This window comes from Coenobita brevimanus, chromosome 108, assembly GCF_032717465.1.
Source record: "Coenobita brevimanus isolate Jiangsu-jjx chromosome 108, ASM3271746v2, whole genome shotgun sequence".
Classification (NCBI taxonomy): Eukaryota; Metazoa; Arthropoda; class Malacostraca; order Decapoda; family Coenobitidae; genus Coenobita; species Coenobita brevimanus.
In genome coordinates this window covers 9,802,783-9,822,802 of record NC_137061.1, presented here as the reverse complement: position 1 = coordinate 9,822,802, position 20,020 = coordinate 9,802,783, and the positions used below count along the sequence as shown (strand labels likewise).

At 43.2% G+C, this 20,020-nt stretch overlaps 1 protein-coding gene across 1 annotated transcript in view; it reads right to left on the bottom strand.

Moving 5' to 3' along the window:
- The window catches only part of LOC145416881 (protein lin-54 homolog), a 102,174-nt gene that overhangs the window by 24,601 nt on the left and 57,553 nt on the right, over nt 1–20,020 (bottom strand). Inside the window, exons 13-14 of the mRNA XM_080285747.1 lie at nt 17,449–17,636; nt 16,041–16,278 (exon numbers count right to left, since the gene is read on the bottom strand). Coding sequence (XP_080141873.1) covers nt 16,041–16,278; nt 17,449–17,636 — 426 coding nt within the window. The remainder of the gene's footprint in view (nt 1–16,040; nt 16,279–17,448; nt 17,637–20,020) is intronic.

Below are 20,020 nucleotides of genomic sequence, written 5' to 3'. Positions count from 1 at the left end.
GCTGCAGCTCCTCCTCTCCCGTCCTTACACACGTGCACACTGCCAACACACATTTTATTCCTATATTCAAGCACTTTTCATACTTCATCATACAATAAAGTTTACTGTAAATTACTGCCGTAAAATATGAAATAACATCATTACCAGCACGATAATGTAAGCATTTCTAACATCAAGTTTGATGGCTTTTTTTTTTTTTCTCACTCGGACAGCAAAATTATTTCAGTGATAAAATGACCGATTACTGTATGGTACTGTAATAAAAGATGCATACTATGTGTCACTACATACCTTCTGACATCAACTTGACTCGTTACTGGGGTTGCGATGTGGAAGGCACTGCATCAAGGGAGTCAGGGACCGGAGCAGGGGAGTCCAGGGCTGAAGCAGGGGAGTCCGGGGCTGAAGCAGGGGAGTCAGGGGCTGAAGATAGGGAGTCAGGGGTTGACGATGAGGATGAGGTAGCAACTGGTGGTGAAGTTGTGGCTCGGTGTTCAGTTCGCTTGAAAAACTGGAGAATTGAAGACTGCTTGGCGGCATATTTCTTTCGTCATAGATTTGACGATAACAGGACACTGCATCCTCAATTCCCCTGTACACTTTGGCAAACCTCTCTGCATTTGGGTCCTGATCTTCAAATGCAGCCATTGCTTTTTCTAGGAAGTCGAAAGCATTTGCCATTTCCTTAATCTTAAACTGTCTTAGCGGTTCTGCCTCATCACTTTTTTCATCATTTTCCATTTGCTTTCCCAGGTATAGCAAGTCTTCATTACTCAGCTCTTGATCATGTGAATCAACAAGTTCATGTACATCACTCTCGTCTATGTCCAGATTTAAATCGTTTCCAATTTTCACACAGTTGCGCTTGACTTCGTTTATACTGTCTTCATCAAATCCTTTAAAGTCATTTACGAGGTTAGGGCACACTTTTTTCCACACTCCGTGCATATTTGTCTCAGTCACTTCAGCCCAACATTCTCCAATATTTTTAACTGCCTTATAGATGTTGAAATCTTTCCAGAATTCTTTGAGTGTTACTTTACCATTTTCTGTTGCTCGTATTGCCTGTCTGAATGTTTTTCTCAGGTAGTAAGCCTTGAAAGCTCTTATTACACCTTGGTCCATGGGTTGTAGGATTGATGTTGTGTTTGGTGGCATAAACACAACTTTTACATTAGGAGTGCAACTCTGTCAGGCTCGAAGGATGACCAGGAGCATTATCAATAATGAGAAGAGCTTTGAATGGCAGATTCTTCATAGCACAATACCGTTCAACCTCTGGCACGAAAACACTTTGAAAACCAGTCAATGAAAATTGCACTAGTCACCCAAGCCTTTAAATTACTTTTCCAATGAACTGGTAGGCTAGCTTTAAGGATCCCCTTAAGAGCTCTTGGATTTTCGGAGTGGTACACGAGTAGCGGTTTTGAGCTTGAAATCGCCTGCACAGTTTCCCCCCAAAAGTAGCGTTAGGCGCTCTTTGGATGCTTTGTGACCTGGCATGGTTTTTCTTCTTTAGCAATATAGGTTCTGTTAGGCATTCGTTTCCAGTTTAGTCCCGTTTCATCAACATTAAATATAAGTTCTGGAATGTAGCCTTCCTTCTCAATCAACTCCTCCAACTCTTTAACGAATGTTTTTGCTGCATCGTCATCTGCACTGGCTGCTTCTCCGAAAATTCTTTTGCTGGTTAGGTTTGCTCGAGCCCTGAAGCGAGTAAACCAACCTTTTGATGCCACAAATGTCTCGTTGGTCTCACTTTCCTCACTTTTTTTCTTTCTTAAGGTCTTGGTAGAGTGTGCGTGCTTTTTCACAGATTAACTGTTCACTCAGAGGCATGCACCGTTGATTATTGTCCTCAATCCACAGCATTAGCATCCGTTCCATCTCAATCAACAGTCCCGATCTTTGCTTGGTAATCACAGTTGATTGCATGGGAGTTGCACCTTTAACGTGAGTCAAGATACGTTCCTTGTCTTTGAGGATGGTAGCTACGGTAGTACGGCTCATCCCAAGCGCACGCCCGATTGCTGATGCCTTTTCTCCTTTCTCATTACGCTTAATAATATCGACTTTTTCACGTAATGTGATGGTCTTGCGTTTCTTGGAGTCGTTATGGTCACCAGGAAGCTGTCTCTTAGGCATCTTGGAATCAGGATGGCGAAAAACACAAGAAAATGACGGTATCACTGTATCAGGCGGTGGTAGCAGTGAGACTGAGAGCGATTGTTGGTAGTCAAGAGTGAGGCGGGAAAACGCCAGAGACATCTCGCGGTACTTAGCAACACTTCAAAACCCACTCTTTACGTATTTTTTCTTTATTTTCTTATATTTTAAAATTTCCACTCACGGACCGACTGTCGTAACCTTGAATTGACGTAAGTCGATACTGACGTAACCCGGGACCTTACTGTATATATATACTCTAAATATATATATATATATATATATATATATATATATATATATATATATAGGCCTCTCTCTCTCTCTCTCTCTCTCTCTATAGGCCTATATATATATATATATATATATATATATATATGTGTGTGTGTGTGTTTTTTTGGAGTATATCGTAGTTGGTGGGAACCTTAGGAGAAGGAGGGCCGAAAACCTAGAAAGAAAAAAAAATTATAGTAAAGAAGGAAAAAAAATATATATATAGGCCTATATATATAGATATGTATATATATATATATAAATATATATATATATATATATATATATATATATATATATATATATATTATTTTCTTGGAGTATATCGTAGTTGGGGGTAACCTTAGGAGGAGGGCCGACAACATTGAAAAGAAAAAATATATATATATGTTTTTGTATATGGCACACACCCACGGACGACAATGAACAGTTATGAGAGCATGAAAAGACACTGAACAGGTATCGTTCATGTGAAATGTTCATATATGGTGCAGCGATTGGTCCTTTGGAAACATATAACATCACCTGTGTAGTGATACTCTCAATGGAAGGTGTTGCGTGAGGGTGGATAATATCGCTTGTTTTACAGCACAGAACCTAAAAAGACATTTACCCAATTTTTCAATAACTGCCAAGGATGAACATCACAGAATGGAGAGGAAGGGACTATCATCAGATGAGTGGCAGAAGGTTCTGTTCGAGGAGGAGACGACAAGCGAGGAGGATGAGGAGATTAGTGGTGCTTCAAGTGAGGAGGACTGGGTTGAGATAGAGGAGCACACCCCTCAGGCGTCTGGACCACCACGCCTGCCAACACAGGAGCGGACACCAACACCACCGGTGTCCGGAGTTTCAACCCAGCCGTTGTCCCCACTTCAAGAACAGGCATCGTCTCCTCTGGGACCTATCGGACCAAGAGCGATCGCTGTCTCTCCTCCTCTTGCCTCCAGTTACCCCTTGGCCGGCCCGACGTCCCCGGCAGGGCCGAGTTACGCGACACTGGCACCTGCACGCAGTGCAGTTTCTGCACTGGAACTGGTGCAGGATGCGACTGTGTCGTCCTCCCCTGGCCAGGCCGCAAGAGGAGACACCATCACCGCCCCCGACGAGGAGACAGTGTCATCATCCTCGTCATCATCACCTTCACCTCCACGAGGACGCCACGGTCCTCAGCGTGGCCATGGAGGCCGGCCAAGGGGTCGCCGAGGAGGCACAAGGGTGTCGGAACCCCGACCCACTGCGACCCGTGTGAGAGGTGTTGACGCACGTGACGAGGGGTGGAGCAGTGGCCCATTCACGCCAACAAATGGGCCCTTTACCGGATCCCCGGGGATGAAGGTGGATGCACCAAGAACTCCTCTGCAGTTTTTCCAGCTTTTCTTCACCAGGGAGTTGTTGACGTACTTCACCCGCGAGACCAACAACTACGCAGCATTCGTGGGGACTGGTTTGGACTCATGGTTGATCTGCAGTGAAGAGATGATGGCCAAGTTCCTGGGGATTTACTTTTTTATGGGGGTAATGTCACTGCCGACCATCAGGCATTACTGGCATCGTTCCCGCCTCCACAACTACCCCTTTTTTTCGCAAGTGATGAGTGGAAGGCGTTTCAGGGCCATCCTGAAACACTTCCATGCCTTTAACTCACTTGCGATCCCCTGGGACAATCAAGACCGGCTCATCAGGGTTCGCACGGTACTGCGATACCTCCTTCAGCGGTTCCAGAACACCTACCAACCCGAGGAACACCTCAGCCTGGATGAGGGCTCATTGGCTTGGAAGGGGAGGCTCAGCTTCTGAATCTACAACCCAATGAAGCCTGCCAAGTATTCCATCAAGTTTTACATCCTGGCTGAGGCTTCTTCGGGCTACATTTGGAACTTCGAGATGTACACGGGGCAGAAGAGGACCTTGGAGCAGACAGTATGGAGCCTCGTAGAGCTGCTGAGGGATCAGGGATACAAAGTTTACATGGACAATTATTACAACTCTGTATCCCTGTGCGAACTCCTCTTCAGTGCAGGAACCTACGTGTGTGGGACCCTACGCCTGGCTAGAGGAGCACCTAGGCAGCTGCAGGACATCGCAAGGACCAAGACTCTACCGGAGCCGGGCATAACAGCAATGCATAAAGATCATGTGATGGTGCTGCTGTGGAAGGACATGCGCATCGTCAACATGATCTCCACCTTCCACAGTGCAGACACCATCCCAAAGCGGGTTCAAGGGAAGACCAGGGCACGTGACGGGATGACTACCTACGTCCAGAAGACCGTGAACAAGCCCGTCGTGGTGGATGACTACAATCGCCATATGGGTGGGGTAGACCACTTTGACCAAATGGTCCAATATTACCCAATGCAACGCCGGACCGTCAAGTGGACCAAGAAGGTCACATTCTACCTCATCCAGATGCCGATGATCAACGCCTTTGCCCTCTACAAAAAATGTTCACAGAGGCCAGTCACTCTGCTAGAGTTCGTCGAGGAGATCGTCGACAAGCTCCCCTTCTTCGACGAAGCAGAGTGGCCTCCGTCAGGGCACGTCATCCACCATGCCCCTGATCTTCCAGCCTGACGGCCAGCAAGACTCCCAGGACCTGCTGCAGCACCAGCACAGCTGCCAACACCACTGGCTCCTGCACCACCAAGAGGGGACCCGGACCTTCCCGGAGCACCACCTGCAGGAGGAGTCCCAGCACAGGAGCCACCAACACCATCACTTCAGCAACCAGCACAGGTGGAGAGGGAGCCATCACCACTTCCTGGTCCGTAGGGAGAACCTGCTGTCGCTGACATGCCCGGGCCTGCAGCTGCACCTCCAGGACGACAGGACCAGGGACACCCAGGACTCCAGCCCAGCAAGCGACGTCGCTTCGCTGACCACAGACTGCGGCTGGACAACACACTAGGGCACCAGCGGGAGAGGATCCCTAACAAGAGGAGGCTGCGGTGCACCCTGTGTCCCCTGGGCAAGATGAGGAGGGACACAAGTCACATGTGTTCTGTTTGTGATGTGCCACTTTGTGTAGGGGATTGCTTTGAATGGTTCCATACTGAGCAAAGTATTCCCTAATGGAGTGTACACACACACAGACACACAGAATGTAAAAAATCAAAAGAAAGAAGAGATTTGTTGTGGAATAGATACAGAAGACACAATAGTGAAAGGGCGTATAATAATTACAAACAGGCAAGAAACGACTATACAAGAGTAAGGAGGGAAGCCCAAAAACAGTTTGAGGAGGATATAATAAATAAAAGTAGTGATCAACCAAAGCTGTTTTACAGCTATATCAGAAGCAAAACCAAAGTAAAAGATATAATACAATCCATTACGGACGAGGGAATCACTAATACACAAGAGAAAGATATTTGTGAAGCACTAAATAAGAATTTCCAATTAGTTTTTACAGAAGAAAAAAATTTTGAGAGGGACTATGTGGAACACACATGTCCACACATACTACCAGATATACAAATAGCAGAAAAAGTAATACAGGAGGAGTTAAGTAGATTAGACAGAGGAAAAGCAAGTAGTCCTGATGAAATTTCATGTTGGGTATTACGAGAATGTGCAAAGGAGTTAAGTAAACCATTATTTTTAATTTTCAAGAAATCCTTGAGTCAAGGTAAACTACCTGATATTTGGAAAAAAGCAAATATTGTCCCCTTATTCAAGAAAGGAAACAGACAAAATCCACTCAACTATCGACCAGTATCACTGACCAGTGTTGTAAGCAAGGTATTAGAAAAACTTAGAAGAAAAGCTTGGGTAAATCATCTAGAAGAACACAGTATGATAACAGAAAGACAGTTTGGTTTCAGAAAAGGAAAATCATGTGTTACTAATCTGTTGAGCTACTATAACAGAGTAACAAACAAAATACAGGAAAAGGAAGGATGGGTGGACAGTATCTATTTAGATTTCAAGAAAGCTTTTGACACAGTACCACACCAAAGACTTTTATGGAAACTGTACCATCAAGGAGGAATTCGAGGCAAACTGTTTTGTTGGATGCAAGACTTTCTCATAAAAAGAGAAATGAGGACAGTACTAAGAGGAAACTACTCATCATGGAAAGAAGTGACTAGTGGAGTATCACAGGGTTCAGTGCTGGCACCAATCATGTTTTTAGTGTATATAAATGATATAAACAGTAACACTGGAAATGAGACCTATCTGAATATGTTTGCAGATGATGCAAAAATCTATCTATCTATCTATCTATAGCCCGACGCCCTAATCCCGCAAAGGGTGGCTGCAGACAAAACGCCTCCAAGTCACTCTGTCACCCACCATTTGACTCCCCTCCCCCCAACTCACCCCCCCCTCCCTCATATACCTCTCAACTCCATCCCTCCACCTCATCCTCGGTCTACCCCTCCCTCTCCCTCCCTCCACCTCACCCACATACACCCTCTTAGTCAGTCTTTCACTCTCCATCCTCTCCACATGTCCAAACCACCTCAGTGTATTTCTCCTAATCTTTTCAACCACATCCACATCTACCCCACAACGTTCCTTCACTTCTTCATTCGTCAACCTGTCCCTCCATGTCACTCCACATGCTCCTCTCAAGTAACTCATTTCCACTGCTCTCACTCTTGACCTGTTCCCCTCTTGCAAGGTCCACGCCTCGCTTCCAAACGTCAGGGTAGGGATCACAATACCATCATGCAGAGACTTCTTAACTTCCATACTCACTTCCCTATTTCTCATCACTGCTTTCAGCATGCCTACAACCTTCCTTCCCTGCTGTACCCTTTCACGCACTTCATCCCCCAAAGTTCCATCCTTACTCATCACACTACCCAAGTACTTGAATGCACTCACATTCTCCATATCCTCACCATCCAACCTCACTGCACACTCTGTGACTTCATTCCTCTCAAACACCATAACTTTACTTTTGTTTACATTAACTTTCAGCTTCCTCCTCCTACACACTGTCCCAAATTCATTCACCAAACCTTGCAACTCCCATTCATCTTCACTCAACAATACTGTATCATCAGCAAACAGCAACACCGGAAGCTTCCAAATCTCACCCTCATTCGTTAGGGCCACCCCCACATCCACTGCCCTACCTTGTACCTCCTTTACGACCCCATCCATATATATATTAAACAGCCATGGAGACATTACACACCCCTGTTTCAGTCCCACATTGAGATCAAAGAACTCACTCAGCTCACCATCCACTCGCACCGTAGCCCTAGCTCCCTCGTACATACTCTTCACAGCACTCAACAATTTCCCCTCCACTCCATATATTCTTAATACCTTCCACATACCTTTCCTATCTATTCTGTCATAAGCTTTCTCCAAGTCCATGAAGGCAGCATACACTTTCCTTCCCTTCTCTAGATACTTCTCCACTAAACATCTTAGAACAAATATCTGATCTACACACCCTTTTCCCTTCCTAAATCCCCCTTGTTCTTCTCCGACTAGCTCCTCTGTCATATGCCTAACCCTATCAATGAGTATTCTACCATATATTTTACCAGTCACACTAAGAAGGCAAATACCCCTATGGTTACCACATACTTCTCTCTCCCCTTTTCCTTTGTACAGAGGAACAATTATACCTGATTTCCAGTCCTCTGGAACCCTTCCCTCTTCCCAAGCCAATCTACACAACTTCCATATCCACTCCACAACAATCTCACCCCCATACCTAAGCATTTCACCACATACTCCATCAATTCCTGGGGCCTTTCCCAGCTTAATCTTCTTCATCGCTTCCACTACTTCCGACCTACTAACACAGACTCTTGTAAAGAGCTACAAGAAGAATTAACCCCTAAAACGCGGCTGTTTACAGTTGATCCCCCCCGAGTGGCGGGGTTGTATCGTGGTCTGAGTACCTGTAGGAAAATATTCGCCAAAAATCAGAGATTAACCCTAGAACATTATACTTGGTATGGCAGATAGTACTTACATTCAGCTTTCTCCAGAGACAGGTGTTGAGCCTTCGTGGACTACCCAAGGACTTGTGGAGACTTGCAAAGTTGGGTAACCAAATCTTCACTTTCACAACTCCAGCAACCCGGTTTCCCCTCTACCACAGCCTCATTCTGTCACAGTAAACTTTATACTACAACGTAAAGGTAGTTAGGAATCCGTATTTGTACAATAAGCACTGAAAATAAGGCTAAAATCAACGGAGCACATGGCCGACATGCACTGTGGCGGCGGTCTTCCCGTCACTCAACAAACATTTCCATTTTCACAGCTAAAAACATGTATACTACATTATTTTCAATCATATTACTTCCCAAAAGATCACCACGGCGCACTTTTTATTCTGCCTTACGTCCGCCACTTTATTCTCGTTCCTGTCGGCCGCTTGCACTGACTGGGAAGAGCTAGAACTCGCCATAATCTCACTTTGAAAGCCTGCAGTAAACTGACGCTAAACAGAGGCAAACCGTGAGAAAAAAAGCTAGTGTTACAACTGGGGAAACAAGCGTTTCCTAGTAGCATCAACTGCTTGTGAGAGGAGATCGCAGATTTACAGTTCTGGGCGCTCAGAGCGCTGCCATGTATCAAAGCCAGGCTGGCCGGGCCGTGGTGGAGGGGGTACGGGGGGAAAACGCGATATTTGGCAACAACTGAGGTCAGTAGTACAAAGGTAAAGTATGCTAGTTGTAGCTAGAGGGTGGTGGTACTGATAGACAATACCAGCTGGAGCCTGCTTGCCCGCAGTTATTCAAAATTTACTAAAATCGCAAACGCGACGACCCGCCGTCCTGCCCTTATGGCCGAGCGTCGCAAACGCGACGATCCGCGTTTTAGGGGTTAAATAAACTTCATGAATGGAGTAGTACATGGCAAATGGAATTCAATGTGGACAAGTGTCATGTAAACAAGTTTGGTAAAAGTGGAAAAAGACTTGATTGGGATTATAAGTTAGGAAATAAAACCCTACACACATCAGAAAGAGAGAAAGACCTAGGTGTGATTATCAATAACAGACTATCTTCGGCTGACCACATCAGCAAGAAGGTACGGAACATGTATACACTGCTTGCAAATATGAGAATAGCATTCACATACATAAATGAAGACATGCTAAGAAGGATAATAACATCATTCATTAGACCAACCCTGGAATATGCATCAGTAATCTGGAGTCCTCATCTCAAAAAGCATATAGACAAGATTGAAAAAGTTCAAAGGGCCGCTACAAGATGGATACCAAGCTTAAGGGACCTAAGCTACGAAGAAAGACTAAAGAAATTGAATCTACCAACACTACAGGAGAGAAGGAAAAGAGGTGACATGATAATACTATATAAGTGCATATCAGGAAAGGAGAAAATAGACATAAATGATTACTTAACATATGGAGAAGCATCAGCAAGAGGACACTGCAAAAAACTGCATAAGAAGAGAGGTGATAAAGACGTAAGGAAATTCAGTTTCCCAAACAGAGCAATTGATCAATGGAAAGCACTACCGAATGAAATAGTGTGTGCCAAAACAATTCACAAATTTAAGGATATGTACGATAAATGTGGTTTAAGACACGGGACAGTACGAGCTTGACTCATTCCTGTAAAGATACAATTAGGTAAGGTAAGAACACACACACACACACACACACACACACACACACACACACACACACACACACACACACACACACCAAAACACACACACACACACACACACACACACACACACACACACACTTACACACACACTCACACACACACACACACTAACATACTTACACACTCACACACAGACACACACACAGACACACACACTTACACACACACACACACATACTCACACACTAACACATACACTCACACACACACTAACACACACACTAACACATACACCCACACACACACACACACACACACACACACACACACACACACACACACACACTAACATACTTACACACTCACACACACACTCACAGACACTCACACACACACTAACACACACACTCACACATACACTCACACACACACTAACACACACACACACACACACACACACACACACACTTACACACACACTCACACACACACACACACACTAACATACTTACACACTCACACACAGACACACACACAGACACACACACTTACACACACACACACACATACTCACACACTAACACATACACTCACACACACATTAACACACACACTAACACATACACCCACACACACACACACACACACACACACACACACACACACACTAACATACTTACACACTCACACACACACTCACAGACACTCACACACACACTAACACACACACTCACACATACACTCACACACACACTAACACACACACTCACACACTCACACTACATACTCCTCATCTTCAAATCCCTGGTCTAAGTGAATCAACACCCCTGGAGGAAGTGAGTTCTGCAAATTTTGCTGATATATATGATAATCTATTACCATTACCTCTCCAATTTTCAGACAAATAACCATTTTCTCCTACAGATTACACATATGAAACAAAGTAAATCTCCACAGCAGTAACTATAGAAGAGTTATGTTTATGTGTAGTAGGTTATAACAATAGGAAAACATTCATGGAAGATGTAATAGTCTGTACAGGTAGGGGGGAAAAAAATTGGTAGCATAGTCTTCAGGCAAGTGTGCAAGGAAATTACAGTGTGTGTAAAAGTTGGTAGCGATCGGAAGAGTAACCTCACTTTGTCGGCCAATTACTTGAAAACTATTAGACTTATCGATTTTCTGTTACAATCATCATCAATACCACTAAAGTCTACATATGATCAATACCCAAATGTAAGCTTTTGGTAGCGTTTTTTGGGGGAAAAGGCGAGGGAAATGTTTTTTTCACTCGCGGTTGTTATTAGTGACAAGCGCTCGGAGTAATCACCTCACTTTGTCAGCCAATTACTCGAAAACTATTAGACATCGATTTTCTGTAACAACCATGATCTATACCACTAAATTCTACATATGATCAATACCAAAATGTAAGCATTATGTTACGTTTTGTGCGAGAAAAGACGGTGGAAATGAGTGTCTCTTCGCAGCTGTTACCATTGAAAAACGCTTGTAGTAATACTCTCAGTTTGTCGGCTAATTACTCGAAAACTATTGGACATATCGATTTCACGTTTGAACCATGATGAAGAGCAGTAAATTCTACATATGTACAATACATAACTATGTAATATTTCTGATAAGAATTCGTTGTTACGTAGGCGGGAACATTGCGTACGCCGTGCGCGCATCATGAAAGTCAATCACGCACGGAGTGCCTAGTACTTTTTTTCGATTTACTCAAGAACTATGAGGCGTATGGGGTTCTTCTTTGAGATGGGGAAAGCTGGTGAATTTGGGCATATTACTATGTAATAAAAACATAAGGTGTCTGGGAAAATTTAGCTTTCAGAGGTCCGTGAATTTTTTCCGAAAATGGCTTTCAGTTTTTGGCCATTTTCTCGAAAAGTATACATCGTATCACAACCGGATTTGTTTAGTTAGAAAGCTGATGAAATTCTCTATAAAAACTTATAGCTCATTTTCCTGTATGATGGAAAACATTCAAACGGCGATGTTGGGAAGTGAAAACAGCTCACTCTACCATGCTTCCAGGGCTAATAACTTTTTTTTGTGGTGTTTTCCTGTGTTTTGGTCCTGTTTATCAGACAGAACAAACATCGATGCCTACCTTGAGAAAGGTTTGATAGGAATAAATGGATTTTTGGGTGGCAAAAATAAGGCAAGAATGTGTTTCATTCGCTCAAATTTGCCGCGCACGGGCTCCCCGGCCAGGCGGCTTCGTCAGATAAAATCGTGAGCCAGAAAACTTACCGAAACTTATCGTGCGCGAGAGGATTAACTGCAGCTTTTAAGCCCACATCCTGTCACCATGATACCTTAGGTCTTGGTGGGCCCCTTGTCCTTCCACACACTGAATCAGTAACTCTCAAGAGACTGTTCTTGAGAGCTCTGTATTGCTCATTAACACCTGTCTACAACTCTATGTCTGGCCACCACGCTACTCATCTCGCTATAAAAGGCATCCTTCACTGTTTGGTTTTCAACCTCCAAATTTTCCTCCTGGGTGCATGGGTCTTAGTCTTCAATACCCATTCCTTTAGTACCATGTCACACGTCAGTAATTTGTGTTGCTGCACACGCACTTCACAACCAATCACTAACCTCCCATCAGTCCTTCTGATGAGGAAATAGTCAATGTCGCTACTATTATGCCCAGACTCATATGTTATCAGGCTAGTCTCTTCCTAAAAATCGTGTTGCACACAATTATGTTCATTGCCTCCCCAAACTCCAGTATACTTTTCCTTTCTGAATTTCTCGTACCATATGCACATCCCCTGTGCACCCCTTCATATCCCTCAGCTGCTGCATTCACATGACCATTTAAATCCTCACCCAAAACTACACTCCCATCATTCCCCACACCACCAACCATAAATACAAATCATCCCACAATCTGTCCTTTTTATTAACATCCAAGCCAACCAGTGGAGCATATGATCTCACTATAAGCAGGAGTTTTCCAAACAATATTTCCAGTGCTATAATCCTTTCATTTACTCTCCTTCCTTACATTCATAACACATTCCACCCATTTCTCTTTGATGAGCATGTACACACCACCATACCCGTCCACACTTCCCTTCCAAAGTAACTTACGCCTGCATTCCTTCCGAACAATGATATGATCCACAAACTAATGATCCATCCATCTATCATCCATCACCCAATCCTAAGTCACCCCATTAGGAGCATAGGAACCCTGGGCTAGGTATGTTGGTCCTGACTTTTAAGATGAGAGTGACCAGCCTCACCCATCCCTGAGTGGCATTACATGAGTAATGAACCCTAATCACCCCTTGGATATAAACCTACACAGGCTCAATCCAATTGGAGTGCCTTAATTACCCACTGATCCACAAACTTATGATCTTTTAAATTATCACCTAATGTCATATAAGCATCATTTTCTGGACAAAACTGTCAATCTTGGATTTTGGGTGACACCAAATGATTTAACTTGGCAAAGTGTGATCTCAAGTACCCAAACATGCCTATCTCAATTTGCTATTTGTACACAGTGTGAGGAAAATATATTTCATCCTTGCTAGAACAAGAAAATTTTATTTATCAGAAGTGAACCTCTTACAACCAAGAATTATAATTAATGTCAACCTAACCCTCTTTCCCAGGAGCATGAGAACGAGCAAAAGAGTACTGTACCTTGAAATTATGGGCTATACATCCAGTCACTACCAAGAATTTTTAGTTGGGGGCACTTGCCATCCACTCATTCGATGTAGTGCTGCTCTTCGATGACTGCCCTTTTCTCTCTTCCTTCCTGCTTTCCTTCCATCCTCTTCTGTCTTTCTTTACTTCATTATTTTCTCTTCCTTATGCATGCGGATGACTTTATGCTCCCTCTTCTGTCTTTCTTTCCTTCATTCTTTCCTCTTCCTATGGGTGACTCTTGACTAAGTGACAAGCCAGATCGTTTCCTGTACACCAGGTAACCATTTACTACGCAGGATGGTAACCATATAACCAAATTATGGTGCCTGGTGGTTTAGTGGGTAATCAACTCCTTAACCACGGGGCGTCACTTTCGTGACGCTTGGGAGCAAGGGATCATACCGCGGGGAGTCACTTTTGTAATTCTGTGTTATTTTGAATTCACCCGGGCTTTCAAGTGGTGGCTTGTATCATCTATTAGTACTGCCAATGTCCAACACTAGTCAGCACTCCTAATCTCATCTGTACTCCCATCCATTGTTGACAATTTAGCCATTTCTCCCCGTTCTTGACTCCCCTCCCTACCCCCCTCCATTACCCTATCCTCTCGCCTGCCCGGCCGTGCTACGCTGAGTAAATCTTCCCTGGAATTTTTCACTGATATCATCCATTGAAATAAGCCCTATGCCCAATTCTTATACCAAATAATATATACAAAAAAGAAATAAGGTAAGTGATAGTGCCATACACCTGGAATTGGCTAATTATCACCTGACAACACCTCATGTGCACTCGTTCGCTAATTTTCGCTGTTTATTTCCCCTTGAAGTATGCCGTATAATCTATTTTCGTTATAAATATACATATAAGGAGGGAAGGGAGAAGCCTAAGTGATATTTACATTCACCTGGAACTACCTAATTTATAATGTATTGTCTAGATTTCCTGCCAATCATTTCACTGCTATATATTAGCTGCTGTCAAGAGGCTAACGTTGGCAGTAATGCATTTCCCTAGGTAGGCCACCACCCTGGCCCACCCTTATCAGTTCACTCTCATCTTCCAATGTGAAGGTACGTCTGTTTGCTCCTGCTAACTTCAGGCACTTTTCACCCCCATGCAAAGGGCCCTGTGACCTTTACCCCCTACTAAACCTCGTGTGGAAAGAGGTAAAGGGCTGACAATTGATAAAAGAGTGACTACGATCTTTCTACTGAGTAAAACAGTGCAAGTGGAATTGTAAATAATGTGTAAACAGAAAGTGAAAGTAATGAATGTAAATATACGTGAACAGTCGAAAATAGTTTTATAAGTTACTTCAAGTGACAGTGCATAACACAGTGTAAATAAAATAGAAATGTAAATAACGTAAATAAAATAGAGAACGTAAACAGAAATGTAAATGAGTAGTATTATAAGAATACAAGTATATACCCTAGGAGTAATGAAAGTGAAAGTTTCACTCTAGTATGTATGAATACTATGAGTTATGAGAGTGAAGGTGAAAGTGACATTCACTCTCAATGCTAGTATACAGGACGAGAAAGTGAATGCTGCGTATTTTACTGAAAGAAATTGAATCCCTACAGTGACAATAAACTAATACTAATGAAGGAAACTTATGGATAAAGACTGTAGATATATATAAGTGTTATATAGTAATAGAAATATAAAGTGTGAGGGGTTTTATGAATAATAAATGACAGAGTACCAACAGCGAACCAGCGCAAGTGGGAAGGTCATACGCGCTCGTCATTTTCATTGCTTTCACAGTGGTTTTTATTTGGAGTATGGATCCAAACTACTTGATAATCATACAGTAGTGTTTATACTGTTAATATCTGGCTGTGGTAAAAATATTACGGGTTGTCGGGAAGTGTAAAGTGGAGACTTCGTTATGCAACTTCAGAGGTCTCCACAAGTCCTACGGTAATCGACGAAGGCTCAACAAACATCCCAGGAGAAAGCTGAAGGTATGTGCCATATGCATATGTAATTTTAATATTCTAGGACTAATAACTGATTTTTGGCAAATATTTTTTGAGAGTCTGTCGGAGCCCGAATAACCCCACGGGACACGCAAAACATTGGGAAACATGCCCGTGGTGTAAGGGTTAAGGCGCTCCAATTAGACTAAGCCGGTGAAGGTTTTTATCCAAAGGGTGGTTGGGGTTGATTGCTCACGTAATGCCACCCAGGGATAAGTGAGGCTGGTCACTCTCATCTTAAATGTAAGGACCAACTTGCCTAGCCCCGGGCTCCTACGTTCTTCATAGGCAACATGGGATTGGATGATGGATGGAGGGATGGATGAATGAAATGAAATAAAAAGCTTCTTACCTCATAACATTCACAGTAGTTTTTTAGGCATCCTGATCGTTTGCAGTTACATCCTTTGTTGTGTCTTCTTTCATTGTCACTGCCTCCTTTCCCAATCTTTGGCCGGAAAGCTTGTGGGTTTCTATCTAAACATGCTTTTATGGCTTTTTGTCTGTCCTCCTCGTGAGCCAAATTGTTGAAGCAGTTGGCACAATTGCAGTTATTGCAAAATTCTCCATTTGCAAAACAATCACAGTATCTGTAAACAAAAACAGCTATTGCATGAACTACATTCAATATAAATTAATTCTTGGTTTTCAAGATGAGTGTGATTCAGTAACATGCTAAAATAAGTAACTATATAAGAACTGTAATGATAAAAACAATGTCCTTCTTAGATCAATGATGTGTTCCAAAATACCACTAATTTTCCTATACAACTGGTCCTACAAACTTGAGGAAACTGGCCAATCAGTTTAGCTAACAGGTATGATGAAAGTTGAATATGGAATTTCTCTGTCAGTTATCCTGGGCCTAGTATGAAATAATAATAATAATACTGTAATAATAAAAAATAAATTAACTGCACAAACTGCAGAAGTTCCCATTAACAACTGATGACAATTTAATGATGGATTACTTTTCATAACTGTAAAGTAAACTACAACACCCAGAATCTGCAGAAATATCATTTATGTATAATAGCTAAAGATTGCTTAAAAAATTCATGACATCCAAATTCTGTGAAAATAACATGTTACTCAAGGGCACAAAATTAGGTTTGTTAACATTGACGGTGGCATCCTACATGCAGCAATGGGTCAATTCGGATTCAAAACTCATTCATCCCTAAATCATTCAGGTTCGTTAGGTTAGGTTAAATTAAGTTAGGTTTGTAGGGACGAATGATTAGTGACAGACTGACTCTGGAGACGAGTCAACTTAAAAGTCTGATATGGCTGGTGGCACTTGCCAAGGTTTGCGTGTAAAACTGGTGGTCTTGCAGTTGCTATCTTCAAAACTAAGCCTTTCCGCAACTTTTTATAGCTGTCACAATGCTGCTAATTATGTAATACTATATTGAGAAAAAAATTCACATGTAAATTTTATGCATGGAACCTCACCTGAAGTTTCACCAAGCATTCAATCAGTCATTAAATAACTAGGACTTTCTGCACAGAATACAATATATGGAAGCAGAATATAACTGCCTTATTTATGGAAAGCACTGGTGATGGAGAAGGACACCATCACATACATGCATCAATATAACCAGGCAACTGAGCTGGTTATACAAACATTCTTCAACTCCCAACCTGAATGGAGGTTGGTGGACCACAGGAGATGAGCAATGTCAGCCAGCAGTCCACTTTGTCCATATTACAGATGGGAATCAGGCTACAACAACACCACCACCAATGATACTTACAGTTTAAGACACTGGCTTTTTGTACAGTTACAGGGTTTTCTGGGTCTGATGCCATTAGCATCAATGACAGTACGTTGAGGCTGTGGCTTGGGTGTATGAGGGATGATGGTACCAGGTGGAGGCTGGCTAGTTACCTGCACATTATTACCACCACCACCACCACCACTGTTACTGCTACCAGACTGCAGCTGAAACAGGTAAACCATCACTATCATTATCATCCCTGACCTCTTTTTAAGGTTAAGGAAGGGGTGAAGTAGATTTCAGAAAAAAAAAAAAAAAAATTAATTAATTAAATATCACCATATCATCATCTGGACCTCCTTTCCCACCCTAGGGCAGCGTGAGGAGCAGAAACATCCAGACAGCCAAAGCTTGCCCAATTCAGTGGGCCACGCTTCCATTCACTCATCATTCAAGCCCTCGAAATTATGGCAAACATTTCAGACAGCCTCAAAGGGCCAAATTATATTAAATAAAATTATTATTATAATACCATACTTAAATACCAAATTTCACACATCTAACAAAATCTCATTTTCACAAGGATGATAAAAATCAGGATTGTCAGAGACATTTTGTAACATGTAAGAGACTCGCATGTATTAGAAGCATCCCAATTTAGGTGGTACAGTAAGCACTCATTTATCTGTTGTCGCAATATCCTACTCACCGCAATATCTGGCACTTTTTACTTGGCTCTAGTAAAATAACATCAAGTAAAATTTGACAATATCCAGCTCAGAAACAGGAAGCAATAGGCAGTTCTATAGGGAGTGAGGTACATCATTCGGCTCAGACACAAGACCCAATCAGCTTGTGGGAAAACCCCACAACCCACCAGCAAATCACAATGCGTTGTGGAAGCAGTCCACTCAGCACACCAAACCTACCGTTGTTTTCAGATTCTCTCCCTGGACGCCATATAGTGGGGATGAATCTATATGTTCTGCATTAGTGACCAACGTGGTGGCTAAACCCGTGCTGTGACATAGTCTGTGGCTTTCCATGCCTTGCTTGTTGCCTTAGTGCTGTGACTAACCTTGTGGCCCCTCAGTGATCCATGCCCTAGTGCTCTGACTATTGTATAGTGAGGACATACATGTGCTTTGTGAATTTGTCACTCACATGTTGCCTATCCCCGTGCTGTGATTTTGCCTGCAGCCCCACGTGCCTCGCTCATTGCTGTATTGTACCCTAGTTCTGCGTGATGGCTGAGTTTGTGGCTTATGTGGTGGTGCCCTGGCTGCTACAGGTCCTGTTTGCCCTGTGCATAGTCCTAATTACTGTCTCCATGGCTCCATCACCTAAGAGGCATCTTGTCATTCTCACCATGGAGAAGATGGTGATAATCAACAAGATGAAGCAAGGTTGGGCAGGTGCTATGATATGCCCCAGACCACACTGCAGGACCTGCGGAAGAACAAGAACTCCATCAAGATGTTCTTCGAGGGTGAACATGGAACGACTCTTTTATGTGTGCAAGATGATGGCCAAGCCATGCCATGACGAACTCGACCAGGCCTGCGTGAAGGGATTCAGGCAACATCGTGGCAGTGGCATCATTGTGCGTTCCTTTGGGCTGAAGGCTGCAGCCACCAAGTTTGATGAGCAACTGCAGATCCCAGATTTCAAGGCCTCTGAAGGTTGGCTGACTTGGTTCAAACTTCGACATGGACTCTCCAACACGAGTACTTATGGTGACGCTTCAGATGCAGACACAGAAAGAATAGATGAGTTTTGCACAAAGCTTAAAAACCTTTTTGCTGAAAAAGATCTATGTTTCAACTGGGTTTATAATGCTGATGAAACTGGCCTCTTCTTCAGGTGTGCCCAGACTAATAACTTGGCTCACCCGAAGGAGGAGTTGATATCTGGTTGTAAGGTGAGGTAACAGAGTGTCTCTGTGCTGTGCCAATGCAACAGATACATATCGCCTGAAACTTGTTATTGTGGGGCATGCAAAATAGCCATGTTGTCTTCAGGGGTAGACGGATAGTCTCCCAGTGATTTATTTTCACCCGCTGAAAGCTTGGTTCACAGCAAAGATCTTCAAAGGGTGGTTCTACAACCATGCTGTGAAGATGAATATCTGTTTTCACACTGAGAATCTTAGCCTTGCCTGGGACAAAATGATGGCTCTATTCCTTCTTGACAGTGCTCCTACTGATCCTTCTAAAGAGCTGGTTGGAGATGGAGGATGAATTAAGGTCATGTTCTTGTCCCCTAACTCAACCTCTAGCTTGCAAATGATGGACCAGGGTATTATCGTGGCACAAAGTGGGTGTACTGGAAGAGGATTTTGGAAGACATGATGGTTGTGCTGGAAGGCAAGGGGGAGGCAGCCCAAGACAAGGACAGTAGGGGAGAGAGGACCTTGCACAATCTCAAGTGGTATTCCCTCAAGTCTGTGATCTATAACTGGGCCTAGGCTTGCAGGGAACACTCTGCACTTATGTTTGAGCCAGTTGGGACAAGCTCCTCAAGCGTGAAGAGGCCCCTGCTGACTTTACCGGATTCGAAGCTCAAGACTTCATCCAGCAGATGGAAGCTGCAGGAGAACAGGTAACTG